This window comes from Ambystoma mexicanum, chromosome 9 (assembly GCF_040938575.1).
Source record: "Ambystoma mexicanum isolate Mex_15411 chromosome 9, UKY_AmexF1_1, whole genome shotgun sequence".
Taxonomy (NCBI): Eukaryota; Metazoa; Chordata; class Amphibia; order Caudata; family Ambystomatidae; genus Ambystoma; species Ambystoma mexicanum.
Window position 1 is genome coordinate 651,462,039 of NC_090931.1, and position 15,975 is coordinate 651,478,013.

At 45.3% G+C, this 15,975-nt stretch overlaps 1 protein-coding gene across 19 annotated transcripts in view; it reads right to left on the reverse strand.

The window, feature by feature from the left end:
* Positions 1 to 15,975, reverse strand: part of LOC138488440 (apoptosis-inducing factor 3-like) — a 1,275,087-nt gene that overhangs the window by 382,444 nt on the left and 876,668 nt on the right. For all 19 annotated transcript variants that reach the window (XM_069615395.1, XM_069615389.1, XM_069615394.1 and 16 more), the window contains one exon: positions 3,922 to 4,034. In XM_069615395.1, the coding sequence (XP_069471496.1) occupies positions 3,922 to 4,034 (113 nt within the window). The remainder of the gene's footprint in view (positions 1 to 3,921; positions 4,035 to 15,975) is intronic.

Consider the following 15,975-nt stretch of genomic DNA (forward strand, 5'->3'; position numbering starts at 1 on the left):
CCGTATCCGAAGCAATAACTTTTGTGGAAAAATAGAACTGATGCCAACGGTCGCTGCACGTGCTTTATACCATCAATGACATCGACATCGAGACGGAGGCCTCCGAGGGACATCGAGTCGACCGAGATTGACGTGCAGTGCCCTTTGCTGGAAAAGAAATTCTGAAGCAGCTGAAACTGGATATGGAAATATCATAAGATGAGGAATATGTGGGAGGACACAATCCATTCGAAGGTGGGTTACGTGTATATGAGGTATAAATGTTTTGCCTAGAGTGATTTAAAAGGGGTTTTGGGCGTTTACAATGGGAAGGCCTTGTATAGCATCAACACGCTGTCAGAAATGTAGGAAAGAAGAAGTATTCTTCATTATGAAGTGAAGAATACCCCAGCTCTCCTGATGGGGCCACCACCTTTCCCTGACAGTCCACTCACAATCATCCTCTCTCATAATACCAACCACAGGGTCAGGGAGCAGCTGCCTTCCCGTGGCAACATGGGAGGAGATCCTTGTCAGGGAATTATTGCTGATTCCATAGGATTCATCACATTACTTTCCATCAACCCTCCTTTGCTCCACCCCCCCTTCCTGAACACAAACATTGTGCTCCGCACACAGACACATAAACCTTCCTGCTCCCCTTTCCCAGGACTCATTCTCCTCCGGGTCACTCGTAAGAAAAGCCTATCTGGTCTGCAGTCTTTTTTGCATGCATTCAAGAGATCATAGGCAAAATACCTCTTACAGGATATCCCATTTACAGTGATTTCTGTCTGTCGTCGGACCAGACTTATCAGCCTACTTTCCTCCTCCATTCAGGCCATCTTCCTGAGCCCCTGCATTACAAGGCATTACCGAGAGTGAAGATTCAGGCATGGCACGCAAGGCTATGTTATGCCAATTGAGTTCAACGCTTCACTGATTACAAGAGAAGAACTGCTCTGGTGGGTAAGACATCTAGATGCTTGGACCAGAAGGGCTATCTTTGCTACTTCCCCCATCTTCTATTAGACTCCTACACAAGGCAAAGAGGGTGGGACACAAGATGTGGCACGTCCTAGGCTGGAAGGCTATTGTCTCTGCAGGAGTACTCTTGGCACATAAATATTTTTGAGAAGCTTGCCGTTTCTTTTGCGATCCAGACTTTGGCAAACCTGTTCTTGCATTGCACGGTGCAGCTCCTTGTGGACAACGAGCTGGCAGTGCACTATATCAACATACTGGGTGGAACCCCCTCACCGCTCCTAGCAGACTTAGCAATACATTTTTGGGAGTTTTGCATGTGTTACTGAATCAAAATCCAGGCAGAATACCTTTCAAGGTGCCTCAATCTAGCAGCTCATTGGTGCACCCCTCATTAGATGGACGTGAGCGATTGGATGCCTCACCATCTGACTTTGTTGGATTCAGGAGTGGTGGGAGTCGTTCAGGATGGACCACTTTGCAACCAACCTGAATGTCCAGCTAACTAATTTTTCAGCTTGTAAATAAATCAGTTTGCCAGAGCAAAAGATGCATTATTTCAGCTGTAGGAAATGGACAGCATTATGCTTTCCTACATTCTCAATAATTGCTTGTACAATTCATGCCCAAATACAGGGACAAGTTATTTCCCTCTCTCCAATCACACTATTAATATGTATAGATCAGCTTTGTTGGTCAGGCATGCATTGGGGGAGGGCCTTCCAGTGGGGAGCATCCTCTGGTTTGCAGGCTGTTGGAAGGGATTTGGGTCTCACGTCCTCCAGCTTCCTCTAGGTACTCTTGCCTTTGGGATGTCAATGTGGTTTGTTTATGTTCAGGGTTTGGCCCTCAATTCTGAGCTGGCATTAAAGGCCTTGTCGGCCAAGTTTGGAATATTGATGAGTCAGTGTTCTTCAGAGTGGTGGGGGATGTTAGGCCTTTAGAACTTTCAAGGAGATTTTTCTTTTCCGAAAGGGTTCGATTTCATCTACGACGAATAACTAAGGAGGGCTTTAAGGCTATCTACATCCCTATGTTTCTGGATTTCCCTCAGTTGTGTGTGGTTGCGTGTCTCTCCGCTTATGAGGCCAGATAAGATGAGATGAGATTTGGCAGGAGTATTTTACTCCCTCTTTTTTAAAGTTGGGAGTAAAATGATTTTTTAGGGAATAAAATTGTAAGTCCAATTCCCAATGGGGGTATTTTCGATGTGGGTAAACATATGTTTTAACTGAAAAACGGAAATGTTTTTGTAATAATTATTTCTTTGCACCTAGTTATTCATGCACATAAAAATATACAGATTGGCTTCTTACAAGAAAAGAAGACCTAGGCTAACTAGCCTTCGGTGTGGGCCACACACCCTATTTCCCACTTGGGGTTTGGTAACTTTATCTTCAAAGTAATTCAACTTTTCTGTGGACTTTTTTTCTAAATTTCACTGCTTCAGATATAAGGGTATATAGGTTTTATTTCTTAAATACAAAATGCATTACAATTGCGAGTTATGACCTATGCAATGAATGTCGTATTTAAGAAATAAAAGTGTTTGCCTATTTTGGCGTTTAGTAGTTAGTGGGCAACATATCAGCTATTTATCTCTTCCCATGGATCGTTTCAGGCAGTGCCACAACCCACCATGTGTATCTAGTAATAATGTCCCCATATATATGGTCGCCATACATAATGTTGCTGGGAAAACGTGGCAACATTATATATGGTGACCATATATAGGGGGTCGAGAGGAGCAGGGGTTGAGGGGTGTCCCCTTGAGAAATAAAAAAAAAAGGTTTTGGGGGTTGCGGGTGTGTCCGCTGCATGTTCAATGTCCCTGCAAAAAAACGATTTTTGACAACTTTTGTGCCAGGCGACATTTTTGCAAGGACGTTATTACATGGAACCCCACAATGGCCAGGTGGGAGTGCTGGCTCATGATCAGGCTAGCATAGATTATTCAGAGCTCATTCACAAAAGGGAGGCCATGGCTCCTTAGGCATGTTGGGCTGCGACTAGACTACAGAACATTCTGCAGGCTGCAAACTGTTGGTACATTTAATTGTTTTTTATTGTAAGCCTTCCATGCCATGCCATAAAATGCTGATTACTCCTAGCTCATGACCGAGTGAGTCGGAATTCTATTAATGGTACTGAGGCTGCTATTATTCCACCTTTCTTTCCCACCCTAATGAAGTTTTTTGTGTATCCAGCAGAAAGATCCTATTCCAGACAGTCGTTTTACTGAGGGTGTTCCTGGGTCCCTGTGCTGGTCATGCTTGCTATGCACTATGTTAGCAATTTTGACTTCATGGAATTAGTAAGGTGGTTGTTAGTGTCACAGATAAAAAAAAGATAACTACTCAGAGATTGGTTGCAGCATACCATGTGTTAAAGTGGGATTAAGAGATTAGTAGTTTGTTTATCTTAATGTTCTCACTGCTGTGGACAGAATAAAGGAAAGGTTGAATAATACTTGCCTCTGTGCCATTAATAGAATCTTGGCATGCTGTCATAAGCTAGGAGAAATCAACATGGTGTAGAAGTTGCCTTAGTGGGTGCTGTACCGAATGCCCAGAGTACTTACTGGTAATGCCATTAAATGGAGTCATTCTCTTCTTTGTGACAATCCTAACATAATGAGGAGACCTCGTCATAGGGGAGCTCTAGTGAATGTGTACGACTGTTGACTGTGGCTGAACAGTAAGAAATTATGAACAGCACGGCTATGACATTTGTTGAGAATGGTGTCGGATGCTGGCTGTGTGTGGGTGCTGCAGGATTTGGTGCAGATGCACTAGCTGTGGGGGGGGGGGGGCATTAGAGAATGGTTTTATAAAAGAAGGTTGGTTGTAGGGAGTTCATACCTCCAGAAATTCCAGTGTTTTACCATAGGAGAAATATTAGGGAATTAGGGTGATTATGGAAATATGGTGAGTGTCGCTGGCCAAAAATCACACTTACCTTGCTCAGATTGGTCCTGTCGTACGGAAGGTGTTTTTCTCGAGTTACCATTATGATTCTCCCTTTGAAGTTTTCTTGTCGCAGTGTTTCTGCACAAACCAGTGAGGCTGGACCTATGAGGTATAAAATGCGAGAATGTATAGCGATAGAAATATTTTTCTAAGGGATAAAATGATGCCGCCCTTGCTAAGATCTCATTTGTGCCATTGCTCAATCCTCCTCTTTGCCCATAATTGCTGAAACCTTACTTATGCCCATGATCTCCCGCTCACTGTGTTAATGATTACCTAATAATGATTGTCCATACTCGCCTCATTCCTACTTGTGTCAATCATTGCCCCTCTTCGCCTTTATACATAGCACCAAAACAGAGTACATAGTAGCATGAAAAGCTCTGCAAGTGCCCCTCACCATGATATCAGCTCACAACAAATTATACCCAATGCATATCAGAACCCACAGGAACATATGTTCATGATAGATGTCAAACTTTTCTCAGTCAAGAACTCTGCCAAAATGAACACTTTGAGACCCCATGATCCCCCGGGGAAATAAAAAAGGTGGGCAGGACACCTATTTAAGAGACATCAGATAAAGCCCTCATAGGAGCTCACTACAAAACCTAAATGTCCCACCCTCCACCCACTCTCATAGTCGTCACTCCCTCAAGCCTCCAGCCTAGTACATCAGACCCCCCTGGGCCCTACATACCGAATTCAATAACAATAAACATGGATATGCTGATAACAGTTCAGTTTATGTGCTTTGATATACTTAGCAGGAAGGATCTAGGGACCTCTTTCGGAGCAAAAGAGTAATTCTACCCTGCTCCGCCTCCCCCACCTCCAGCCTAATTCTGCAGGGGTCTGTCCTGATACATTCTGGTTTCACAAACTCTGTCTTGTGGCCAATGCTGGATTTGACTTTTATGGACTTCATTGATTCACGGTGTGTCAGCCTTTCTCAACTCTCATGCTGGATTTCCTTTGCATCTTGTACTCACGGTGGCCCTGAATCATGCTGTTCCCATCTTCATCTTGTATCCTGGCCTGCAACATTATGTGTTACTACTGACTTCTGCAATTGTATTCACTCTCCCCTCTTGCTTCTCCACTCTTTTTGACTGCTTACCCTCTGTTCTCTCTTCCTCTCCCTTTTCCCATCTCCTCCCCTTACTTTCTTCTATGCACTTACTCTATGAGAATTGTCCCTGGAGCTAATCTGATAGCAACCTCGTCTGTCTCATCCCCCCTCCCCTTAACTGCCCCCCCCCCCCAGCACTATCTGAAATGTCAGGATTAGTATGATAGTCGCTTGTTTTGTTCCTCCCCTCCCTTTCTGCATCCCTCTCCATCACCTTTTGTTTTTCTCCGGCTCTACCAGAAATGTTGTTAGGCCTAGTACGATAGTTGCCTGTCTGTTTCCATTTCCTTCCCACTCTTCTCCTCCCTTCCTTATCTATCTCTTAGCTTCTGCACTATCTGAAATGTCGTCAGGCCGAGTGTGATAGTTAATTTCACATCCTTACTGTTCATGGCTTGTAAGAATGTCATTGTATTTTCCCTTTGTTCCCTCCCTTGCCTTGAAGCGCTATGAAACATATTGTGTATAGGCGCTATATAAATAAACTAATCATATCATATATCATTCTTTCCCAGATACTCAAATTTCCCCAATACTGAAACCTCAGGCATGCAGGCAAACTCACTGATGCCTTGATGACTTTCGTACAGCTCTTCTTGACACCCCAGATGGGCATTGTTTCTCTACAATGGTTATAAACTTAAATCTGGGAAAACAGCAGCCAGTGAGAGTCTGATACCCGGGTCTGCAGATGTTTTAGACTAAGACTCCCATGATGCCTAACCATGTCACATGGCAAGTACTGAAGGGGGTTGAAGTTCAAAACATATGGAAAGCCAAATGTTCTAGAACCCTGGTCAATGTTGTTTGGTTTTGCCTACTAGGGACCACTTAAACACCAACTATTAGCCAAACCTATTCCATTGGAGAAGTGCTAGAAGGGGATATGACATGCGAGGGGGGGCGCACATCTTGTAGGTTGTTTGGTTATTTACCAACCCATTGACTGCCCCTGGTCATGCCAATCCCTAAGGCCATCGACACCCACTACATGCCACTCCCTGCCCAAAACATATCCTCCTGGGATATACTTGTGCTAGGCGTATAAAGCAGTAACACCCAACTTTGGCCTTCCACTGTTTTAATAGCTTAATTGCAGCTGTAAATGGGCTGCTGCTGTTATTTTTTAATTCATTACAAACTTTTGCAAGTTAACAATTATCCTAATATTCATATCCCCAAAGAAATGTTTCCGTATTTAAAAAAACACAACTAAGAAAAAGAAAGAAAAGGAAACCCACAAGTTGCAACACAATTGTCCCTTGCATCCTTGCTTTGTGAAGATCTCATTCATAAATGCCACTACAGCCACCACCACTGACACCTTTTCTCCACTTAGAAGGGTCCACCAGCCTTCGGGGGCCAATGATGGAACATCTTTTAGCAATTGTTCAAAATGTTTCTTCTTTCGTTTGTCAGCCCTGAACAGAACAGTAGCAGATGTTTTAAGGTTTCCGCTAGTCCCTCCTCTAAACAGAAACAACATTGGTTATCTTTCAGGGCATTAGTTGGCAACCTTGATGTGGTTATCTTGTTTGTCAATAACAAGTTCAACCTGAAAAATGGATCCCTGTGATATTTACTCAGGAATTTAACAAGATACTTGGGTAGCTTGCACAGTGCCCTGACCTTGTGATCAAAATGCTGACACAATTTAGAAGTACTTGCTTCGTTGAGGATGGCAATCCAGTCGTACTCCCCCCCCCCCCCCCCCAACTTGGTTTTGACCCTACATGGGCTTGATTTTAAGTCCTCTTCAGTAAATCCAATCTCCTTCAGCTTGCACAGGTTAGCATCGAACCAGGCATTCAGCACCCCATTAAACCCCTTCAGGATTTCCTTATGAATAATCTCCATCGTTGTTTTATTGGCGCCCAAAGGATATTTCTTGAATATGGTCAATCATTTCCATTCCACGGTGGCCCTTAATGATAGGAGGCCCATTTCTATACATAGAATCTGGATAGGGATGGACATCAGGACTTTCGGAAGTCTCTTCCAAAAGATGCCTTACAACGTTGACCAAACCTTGCTAGATACCCTCAAGATTGCTTCTGAACCGTATGACAAGATTTCAACAACTTTCATCTTGTAGAAGTCCACAACCAGAAGCATTGAAAAGCGGACATATTTCCTGTTTAAGATTTTAGCTTGGCTCTCTAATGCTTTTGTTTTTTGGCGCAGTGAATCTAATGTTGGGGTTTAAATGCTCCTATTCTTAATCAGTACTCCCGGGTAAATGACGTGACCTGCTCAATTCGTGTTTGACCCAGGCGCCACACAGGTTTTGATTTTGCTTTTTTGATTTTTCCAACACTAGGATGTTGGTCTTTCCGGTGTTTATCTGAAGATTGTTTTCATCCACGTACTTAGTCAGTTAAAACCCACTCCCATAATTATGACCCCATCCTGGCCTACTTGGCCAAGAAGCGTGCTCATGCGCTTAGCAAACCTATTCAGTTCCTGGTGAATGCCTCACTTGCGCAGGTTTTGTTCCTGCTGCATTAAAGGAATCTTATTGAACTCCACTGCAAAAAAGACCACTTTACATCAGAACCTATTAGCTAACAATCATACCTTGCACGTCTCCTGTGACTGGCAAAAATCCTGGAGAAGGTTGTTGCCTCGCAATTACAAGGTTTCTGGAGGAAAATTACATTCTAGCTCCCCATCAATCCGGATTCAGAGCGGACCATGGGACTGAGACCACATTACTTACTGTCTGGGATGATCTCCTCGAGACTGCCGACAAAGGTGACATCAGCATGCTGGTCATGCTCGACTTGTCGGCAGCCTCAATGCATGAACTTTAGCATACTCAAAACCAGACTCTCATCACTGGCACTGATGTCCAATTTAGCCATTCAATGGTTTACATCTTTCCTGTCTAATCGTGTGCAACAGGTTAGAGCAGGCTCGGACCTGTCCGAACATTTGCCTGTTAGTTGTGGAGTCTCGCAGGGTTCAGCCTTGTCCCCAATATTGTTTAATTTATGCATCCGCCCACTACTCAACATATTTGCTCAATTCAATTTGTGTCACCACTCATACACGGATGACACGCATATATGTGTACAACTAAGAAAGCCAGTGGAGACAGTTGAGCACATATGAAAATGCGCCGAACAAATAAAAATGTCGATGTTGGACAGTAAACTCCAATTAAATACTTCTAAGACAGAGATTATTGTCCTCAGCCCTAAAAAGAAACTGGCAACGTGTTGGATTCAATAGCATGTGCAACCCTGTTTGGGTTGGCTGCAAAATACACAGAGACAGTAAAGAATATTGGTGTTATCTGGCAATCCAGTATGAGTTGCAATTCACAGGTTAATCAGATCATCAAGGCCTGTTATTACTAGATGAAACTTCTAAAACCTCTACTCCTGTTAATTTCTGAGAATGACCATCCAATCGCGGTGAGATCTCTCACAAACACCAAGCTAGACTATTGTAATGCCCTGTTGGTCGGCATACCCAAATATCAACTTCAGCGGCTTCAGGTTACACAAAATTCTGCAGTGCGATTGTCATTCTCATTACTACAGAAAACCTTGATCTCAGAGTTCCAGAGGAGCCTTCATTGGTTTCCAGTCAGCAGCAAATACAGTTTTAGGTGTTGTGCCTTGTTTAAGTGCATTCATGGCCTAGCCACTATTTACTGAACATCTAGAAATGTGCATTACTGGCCTACTCGTACACTGCGATCGATGTAGAAAGGACTTCCAGAACAACTACCTGAGGCGACAGAGGTTTCTCCGTTGCAGGCCCTCGAGCCTGGAACTCTTTTCTTTTACATCTATGGCAAATAAACTCTTTAACTATCTTTCGGAAACACCTGAAAGCGTGTTTGTTTGCGTAGTTCTCCGAATCATTTGGCATAGTTAAAAGTCGTTAGCTCATTACAAATCCATCAGCGCCTAGATGCAGTTCGCGGTGAGGTTCTCTTGTGGGATATGCGCGTTACAAATTGAAAAATCAAAATCAAAACAGTTTATCTAGCTGACTCTGCAAACAAACAGGCGGTCTATTAATACCAAATAGTCTGCGTAAAGAAAACGACTTTGTTGGACCCCGCCTATATGTGGAGGAAAACTACTTGCTGTATCCAATGTTAAATTGAGGTTGGCCAAACAAAGATTGAAAAGGGCCGGGGCCAGTGGGCAGCCTTGTTTTAGGACACGATTTTATCTCGACAAGAGGCCAGTCTTATTCAGGCTTACCCTCATGCTGGTGTTGGAGTGCAGCAGGACCAAAGGGTCAAGGATTGACCTTGGGCAGTTCCAGTTCAACAGCTTGTTCCACAATGATGAATGGCACACCTGATCGAAGGCCTGAACAAGGTGAAAAAAGGCCAAATAGATCCTCAATTTATCCTCCCATACCTTCCCTTTCAGGATGCTTAGAATCAAGATGTTCACCCACGTTCCAATCCCACAAACAGATCCAGTTTGGAATGAGTAATTGCGTCCTTCTCGGCCAGACTATTAGTTTAATCTCGTCAAAAGCATTTAGCCAACGAGCTTACTGATCACATGAAGAAGGGCGATTGGGCAATAGTTCTAAGGATACTCCCTTTCGCCTTTCTTGAAAATCGGGACCACAATAGCTCTCCTCTAGGATTGTGGGAGATGAGGGTTCTGGACTATTCACTTGAACAAGGGGGGGGATGAAGGCAATGGCAAGCCAGGATTCTGGGTTTTCTTTTAACATGGCATTGCTGAGGCCATCAGGGCCAGGAGCACGCTAGCCGCTCAACTTCGTCAACTTTTCCAGTATATCCTCAATCGCGAGCATCCCCTGACATTGTGTCACGACCCTCGCCCAAAACCCCCCTGGCAAACCCATTGGCCAGGTGGAGTCAGGACTCGGGCCTCTAGAGCCTGGCATCCTCTTCAAAAGCCCTCATGGGGCCAGTCCTGAAGCCTATGGCGCCAGGCTCATACACCATGAACAACAATGTGCTTGGGAACTACTTAATAGTATTGTCAGCCAACATGGAGGCATCCACATAGCTTGGTTCCTAAGAACCAAGCTATGCGGTCTAGTGTTTTGGGTGTGGCAGGCCTGGAACTACTTTCCCTGGTACTACTTTACCTGGGCTATATGAACCACACCCTGACTGCAGAACATGCTTCGCGTTACTTTGCAGCTTGCAACGTGACGCTCACCGTGTCCAGCTAATCCCTCGAACCTCGGAGAAGCAGAACCTGCAAGGAGACAAAAGGAACATCATTAGCAGCAGCATCATCTTACCTGCAGTCTTCATCTTTAAACACTCGCAGCTACTGAACAGCTTCCTCGAATCTGCACGCCTCCCGGACAGAACATTAAGGAAAGCTGTAGAGACATTTACAAACTGCTCAAAAGGCTTACCTGGCTGGTCGCCTCTCGGCTGGCACCACTCCGGACATTCCACTCACGCTGAAGAACACAGCGACCTACAAGGAAGGAAAACACAGGTTAGCAAAGGCGGGACTTCGCAGCACTGCGCATAGCGCTTACTTACCGCATCATAGCGCTCTTAATGCGCCATCATTTACCAGCGGGGCTTAACCAAGCCAGTTTGTCGCGCTGAAGCTCTGCATACCTAAGGGAGAAAAAAAGAGACATTTTAAACAAAGAAAGGCATGCAGGATAGCAACAAAACTAAAGAACAGCAATAAGACCTACCTGAACAATATGAAACGGGCCGGCGTCAGTGAAGTAACTGGACCGCACTGGCCCATGAAAGACAACGCGCCCCTGCAAAGAAGGCAGGATGGAGAGCACGCCTAATTCTACCACAAGGTGAGGAGAGGGCGCCAGAGGGACTGAAAGCATACGGGAATGGAGGGAGGATACTTAGCCCAGTCGGTCAGTCTTGAACACAGTCCTCCTGTATTTTCAGGCAGAACCTTCCCCGCAGACCACATCAGGGCAAAGCTGAGAAGCATACCAGCGAGTTACCCAGCTAGGTGGCGTCCCTGTGGATACCAGGTGAGCGTAACACATTGTTTCCTCGCTCGTTTCAAAAGGCAAAGTTCCCTCTTCTCTTCGTAGAGATCCCAGAAGTGAACTACCCAAGCTTCCTCCGAAATGCTGATCAGTGGTAGGGTTGCATTCCCCGAACAACTTTTCACCAAAGAACAGAAATCACTGGCTCTTCTCCCACATATTATTTTCAGCATGTTTTCAAAGTCATAAGGGTACATTTATTACCTGTGTTGCACGTCACCAGTTTATATAGTGCCTGGATGCAATTTTAGCTCCCAGGAGGCATCCAGTTGATTAAAGTTCTTGGCGCTTCGTTTTATCCTTCTCATTTCTTTCCTCTTTGCAACCAGGACACCGTTATAGGAGTGTAACGCAGTTCTACCTCCATGGGCCTTTCCCCGGGTTCTTGAAAAGAACCAGTTGAGCAGAGGCGTGTAATCTACCAGACCCCCTTCTTCCGTCGCCTCCTGTTGAAGGGGAGCCATGCATAAATCGAGCAGACAAGAGTACAATGGAATCCTTTGACATTCTCAATCGTGTCCCTCTATTACATTCAATAACAGAGCCCACCATTCCTTGTCTGTCCATAGCAACATCTGAAGCCCAAGATATTGCCAACAAGTCATGATCACTGTGGCTTATTTTGACAACTTTAAATGATAAGACAAACGGTAGGAAGCCCCTGGAAACGAATAGTCTATAAGCACCATCTGGCTGTCTCTTGACCAAGTCACTCGAAGGGGCACATCCTCCAACATTTGTCCGTTCAACATTTGGATGTCCCTAGAGGCCATAAGGGATTGCCAGGCCACTCCTCTCATCACCACTGGGCTCTGCCATAAAGAGTCTTTTAACATAGGATCCTGAATCAGACACCTTGCGTTCAGGTCACCACACAGGATTTTTCACACGTCATGATTTGTATATGCTTTGTCCATCAGGGAGGGCACCAAGTCCATAAAGACGTAATTTTACAAAACCCTCGGGTTCCAGTAAAGATTTATAATAGCCAAGCAGAGAGCGGCTACCTAATTGCGTTCTCCGAGAGGAGGAGACCAGCCCACTAGCGTCACTTGAGCTAACCAGTTGTCAAATGCCACCTGGATCAAGTTAAGGCCACTCCCCAACTTGATTCTAGTTAGGAGGCCTGATGTTGGTCATCCTTTGGTGCCCTTTATGGCTGGGCTGATGATTACTGTGTATCCATCTATGCAAGGTTTGTGGCAAAGCCAAGTCCCCTGAAAAATCAAGAGATCATAGTCACCCAAGTTCGCATCACTTTTGATCGTAAGGTGCCCGAACCGTCTTGTGTTCCACAATGCCATCCATAGTTGTCACGGATGGCCCATCTTGGGCAGCTGCAATCTCTTGCTACAAGCTAATGCTCCTGTCAACCAGGAAAACTTGTCCAAGGCACCAGGCTCGTTCTCAGGGACCAAGAAGATCAACTTGGTAATCTACTGTTGCTATCAGTAAATACTGTGATGTTGAGATTGGATCTTCCTGGGCCCTGAGGAGCTCGCTTCATCACCAACAGATCGAATGAATTACATCTATTGGTCAGTTTACGCACAACATCCCCCTGTGTGGTTTTTCATTGGCTTTCCCAGTTTGATCATTCTTGTTGCGCATTGGCTCCCTATTTCCGTTGACAGATGGGCATGTTTCAACAGTTTCTTTCGCAACTGTGAGGTCAATGCCCAGCTGTTAGTCAGAAACCTGTGCAGTTCCCTCTGGGACCACTGCAAAAGATTTAAGACTACAGGTGTTTGGCAGTAAACCCACTTGGTAGCAGTCTGTACCACACAGATTCACTTGGTAGCTGTGGCCGAGCAGTCAGACTTCCCTCAAGATGAGTTAGGCAGTATACAGAGTATTCACAATAGGTCAAGAGAACACAGTAGAACAAGTAAACACGGACCAGGGCTTTGTGTAAAAGAAATATATTTATTTAAAACCACATCTAGAAAAACACACAGGCACTAATAGTAAGCAATTCAAAAACACGGTCACTAAAAGATATACACTCCCTTAAAAGAATATTAGACAAGTCTTAAGTAAAGCCCCACTTATTTTCAGACAGCGGTGAGCGCTTAACGTAGATGGCACTCTAATAGTTCGTTTTAAAAAGGGAGAGAAAGCAGAGAATAAGTTGAAACAGATCCCAACACTTTTACAAGAACATAACAAGAGAGGAAGGCAAAGTAAAACCGTGAAGTTAGAGTTCAATAAGCCGGATCCACTTTAAGAGGATCAAACGAAATGTGTCCAAGGTCACACGGTTGCAGTGCACAAAAGTCTTGTAACGGTTCAAAAAGGAGTTCGACCAAAGAAAGGGACCAGTTAGAGGGTCAAGGCGGCCAGCCCAGTCCAGAAGGTTAAGGAGTTATTATTACCTTGTAGCAATCTTTAGAAAGGGAGGCCTGGCGGACACGGTACCTTAAGTGGTGAGAATACTCCAGTGAGGGCAGTTGTTCCTGGCAGCGGATGCAAGTCGGTGCTTCATCCGGGGGAAGAGAGGATCTCGTTGTGGAGGAAGACAGGAGTCCGTTGCACTGCCAGGGAAGAAACCAGCCGCGGAGTTTCTCAGGTACAAGGAGCGGTCCGTTGATTCGCGGTTCAGTGGCGAGTGGCTATCCGGCCGCTGGGGTGCTTGGCACGGGCAGTTCGACCACAAACCGGTCTGGGGTGCGAAGAAAAAAGGTAAAACTGGTTGTGCCCACCAGTTAGGGGAAGAAGCCTCTCCAGCCGGGAGATCTTCTCTGTCGTCGGGAAGTTGTGAGTCGGTTCCGCAGGGCTCCACCGGTGGTGTCGTCGTGGTAGGTCGGCTCAGCTTCTCCCTCGTCGGATTCTCAGGTCCTGTGGCGACATCTGAAGTTCCAGTCCCCAAAGCCCTGCTTTTATGCAGCATACCCCCATTCACTCAGCCTAGCTGTCAATCAAACATGCTAAGTGGTGAGCCGGCCGGCTCACCACTTGGGCTAATCACACAAGAGTGCGGCTTGAGTTACCAAGGTAACTCAGTCCAGGGTGCCTAAACCTCCTCCCACACCCCCTGTGGTACCCAGACAGAGTGGCGCCACTTTTGGAGGCTTCTGTGGAGAAGCCCGCCAAAAAGTGGAACAAAGGGCTCGACTTGGGTTGGAGTCACAGAAGAGAACACAAACGCCATTTTAGAATCGAGTCCTGGCAAAAAATACCAACCGGCGAATTAATATTAATTAAATAAACCGGCGGTATGTTCGAGGCTATGAGAATTAAATAATTAAAGTTGATAGCCTCGAACAATGGGAAAATCCCATAGGAATATATTTGCGATCGAATATAAAAAGTAGTTTCCACTGCCACCAGCCAAAACTCGATCAGGGGGGACAGAGACGTGCCCCCTCGACTAACAGACCCCAGGGCAATCGAATTGCCCCGACCAGTACGTCCACAATATGATGGTTTGTACTAATTTCTGTTAATAGTTTGGGACTAGTAAAGCCAATGGTGACTTTACATGCCCTGGGAGACAGTAGTCAGTCCCAGGGTATGGAGTCTATGGTGGAATGCCACTATGACACCCCTGTGTTACTGCACGGAAGGTGCTGTGTAACACACATAGTAAAACACATGAGACCCTATGGAGTAAATGACCCCACAGCCCATAAAACACATTACCAATCAAAGGAACACCATAAATCATGTCCAAGAGTGGGAGAAAAAGAGTCTCACTCTTGGCAGGAGAAAAAAACAAACTCCAGGAATCCAGCAAAGCTGCTGGGGTACTCACTAGGTTAGGAAATTCAGCCTAAAGAGAGAATTCTCCCTAACACCAGCATTTGCAAACTTTCTGCTGCCTCCAGCAACATTATTTGCACAACAGGGGAAGTTGTGTGAAGGTAAACACTGCCCACGCGTAACTTGTCTACGAATTCTATAATCCTTAGATCACCAGACACAATTTGACGGAGATTTGGAATACATTGCAAGTCCATTACACTCTTCCGGTTTAATATCAGGTTGTCCTCTCTGTCCACTAGTTTCTCCAGTTTCACTGAGCAGGCACGTTTTCCCCTTTGTAACCGATCTCGAGGTGAGGAGCCTGTTGGCCTAGCCATCTCCTCCCCGGTGTTGTGTTTCTCCGCAGGGGTCCCGTCATTGAGATGGGCAGATGAGTTTTCATTAAGAGACCCAGACATTTTCACAAGATCTTAAACCTTGATGAGGCTGGTCTTGTTGGTTAGTTGACTCTGATGTTACTGCGGCCTGCCTAGGACCAGTTTCCCCTCCCACAAGATCAGGGCTAGGTCGTGTGGTCCTTCAGATCCTTGTTGGGCGAGTGGTCATACCCCATGGGCTGCCTTGAACGATGATGTTTTTCAACGGTTCTGTGCCTTTTTTCATCTAAAGTCAAACATTCGGGGGAGCAATTAACCCCCCCCCCAATATTTGGCCCTGCCTTGATCGATTGATCTGGACTCCAGCTGGCGAGTTCTGACAGGGCTCCCGGTGGGGGCCAGGCTCCTCAGTTCAAAACACTGAAAGGTTCATTAGATCCTCAGAGGTTATGGTTTCTTCCTCCAGTCTTTCCAATCTTTTGGTGTCATCTGGGTCACCTACTATCAACAAAGGGCAAGTGGATTTCACCACTTGTGCTGTACTTGCTTCACGGTCATGCTCCACTGGAACATTTCTCAGATATTTTTGGTAGTCCCTGGATTTAGTATTGCAGTAGAATTATTTGTCAGCAGTTGATCTTGAATTGTTTTCTTTTTCCGCTCCTGACCAAAAATGGGTTATTCCTTATTTGTGTTATCAGTTCTTGGGTCTGCTGGTGATTGCACATGTACGTCAAAGTCTTCATTGATGGAACCATCGCCAAATAATGTTACGGTCGCCAGGGCCTTTCTAGCGACACAATCAACTGATTGGGTATTAAGGTTAATTGAT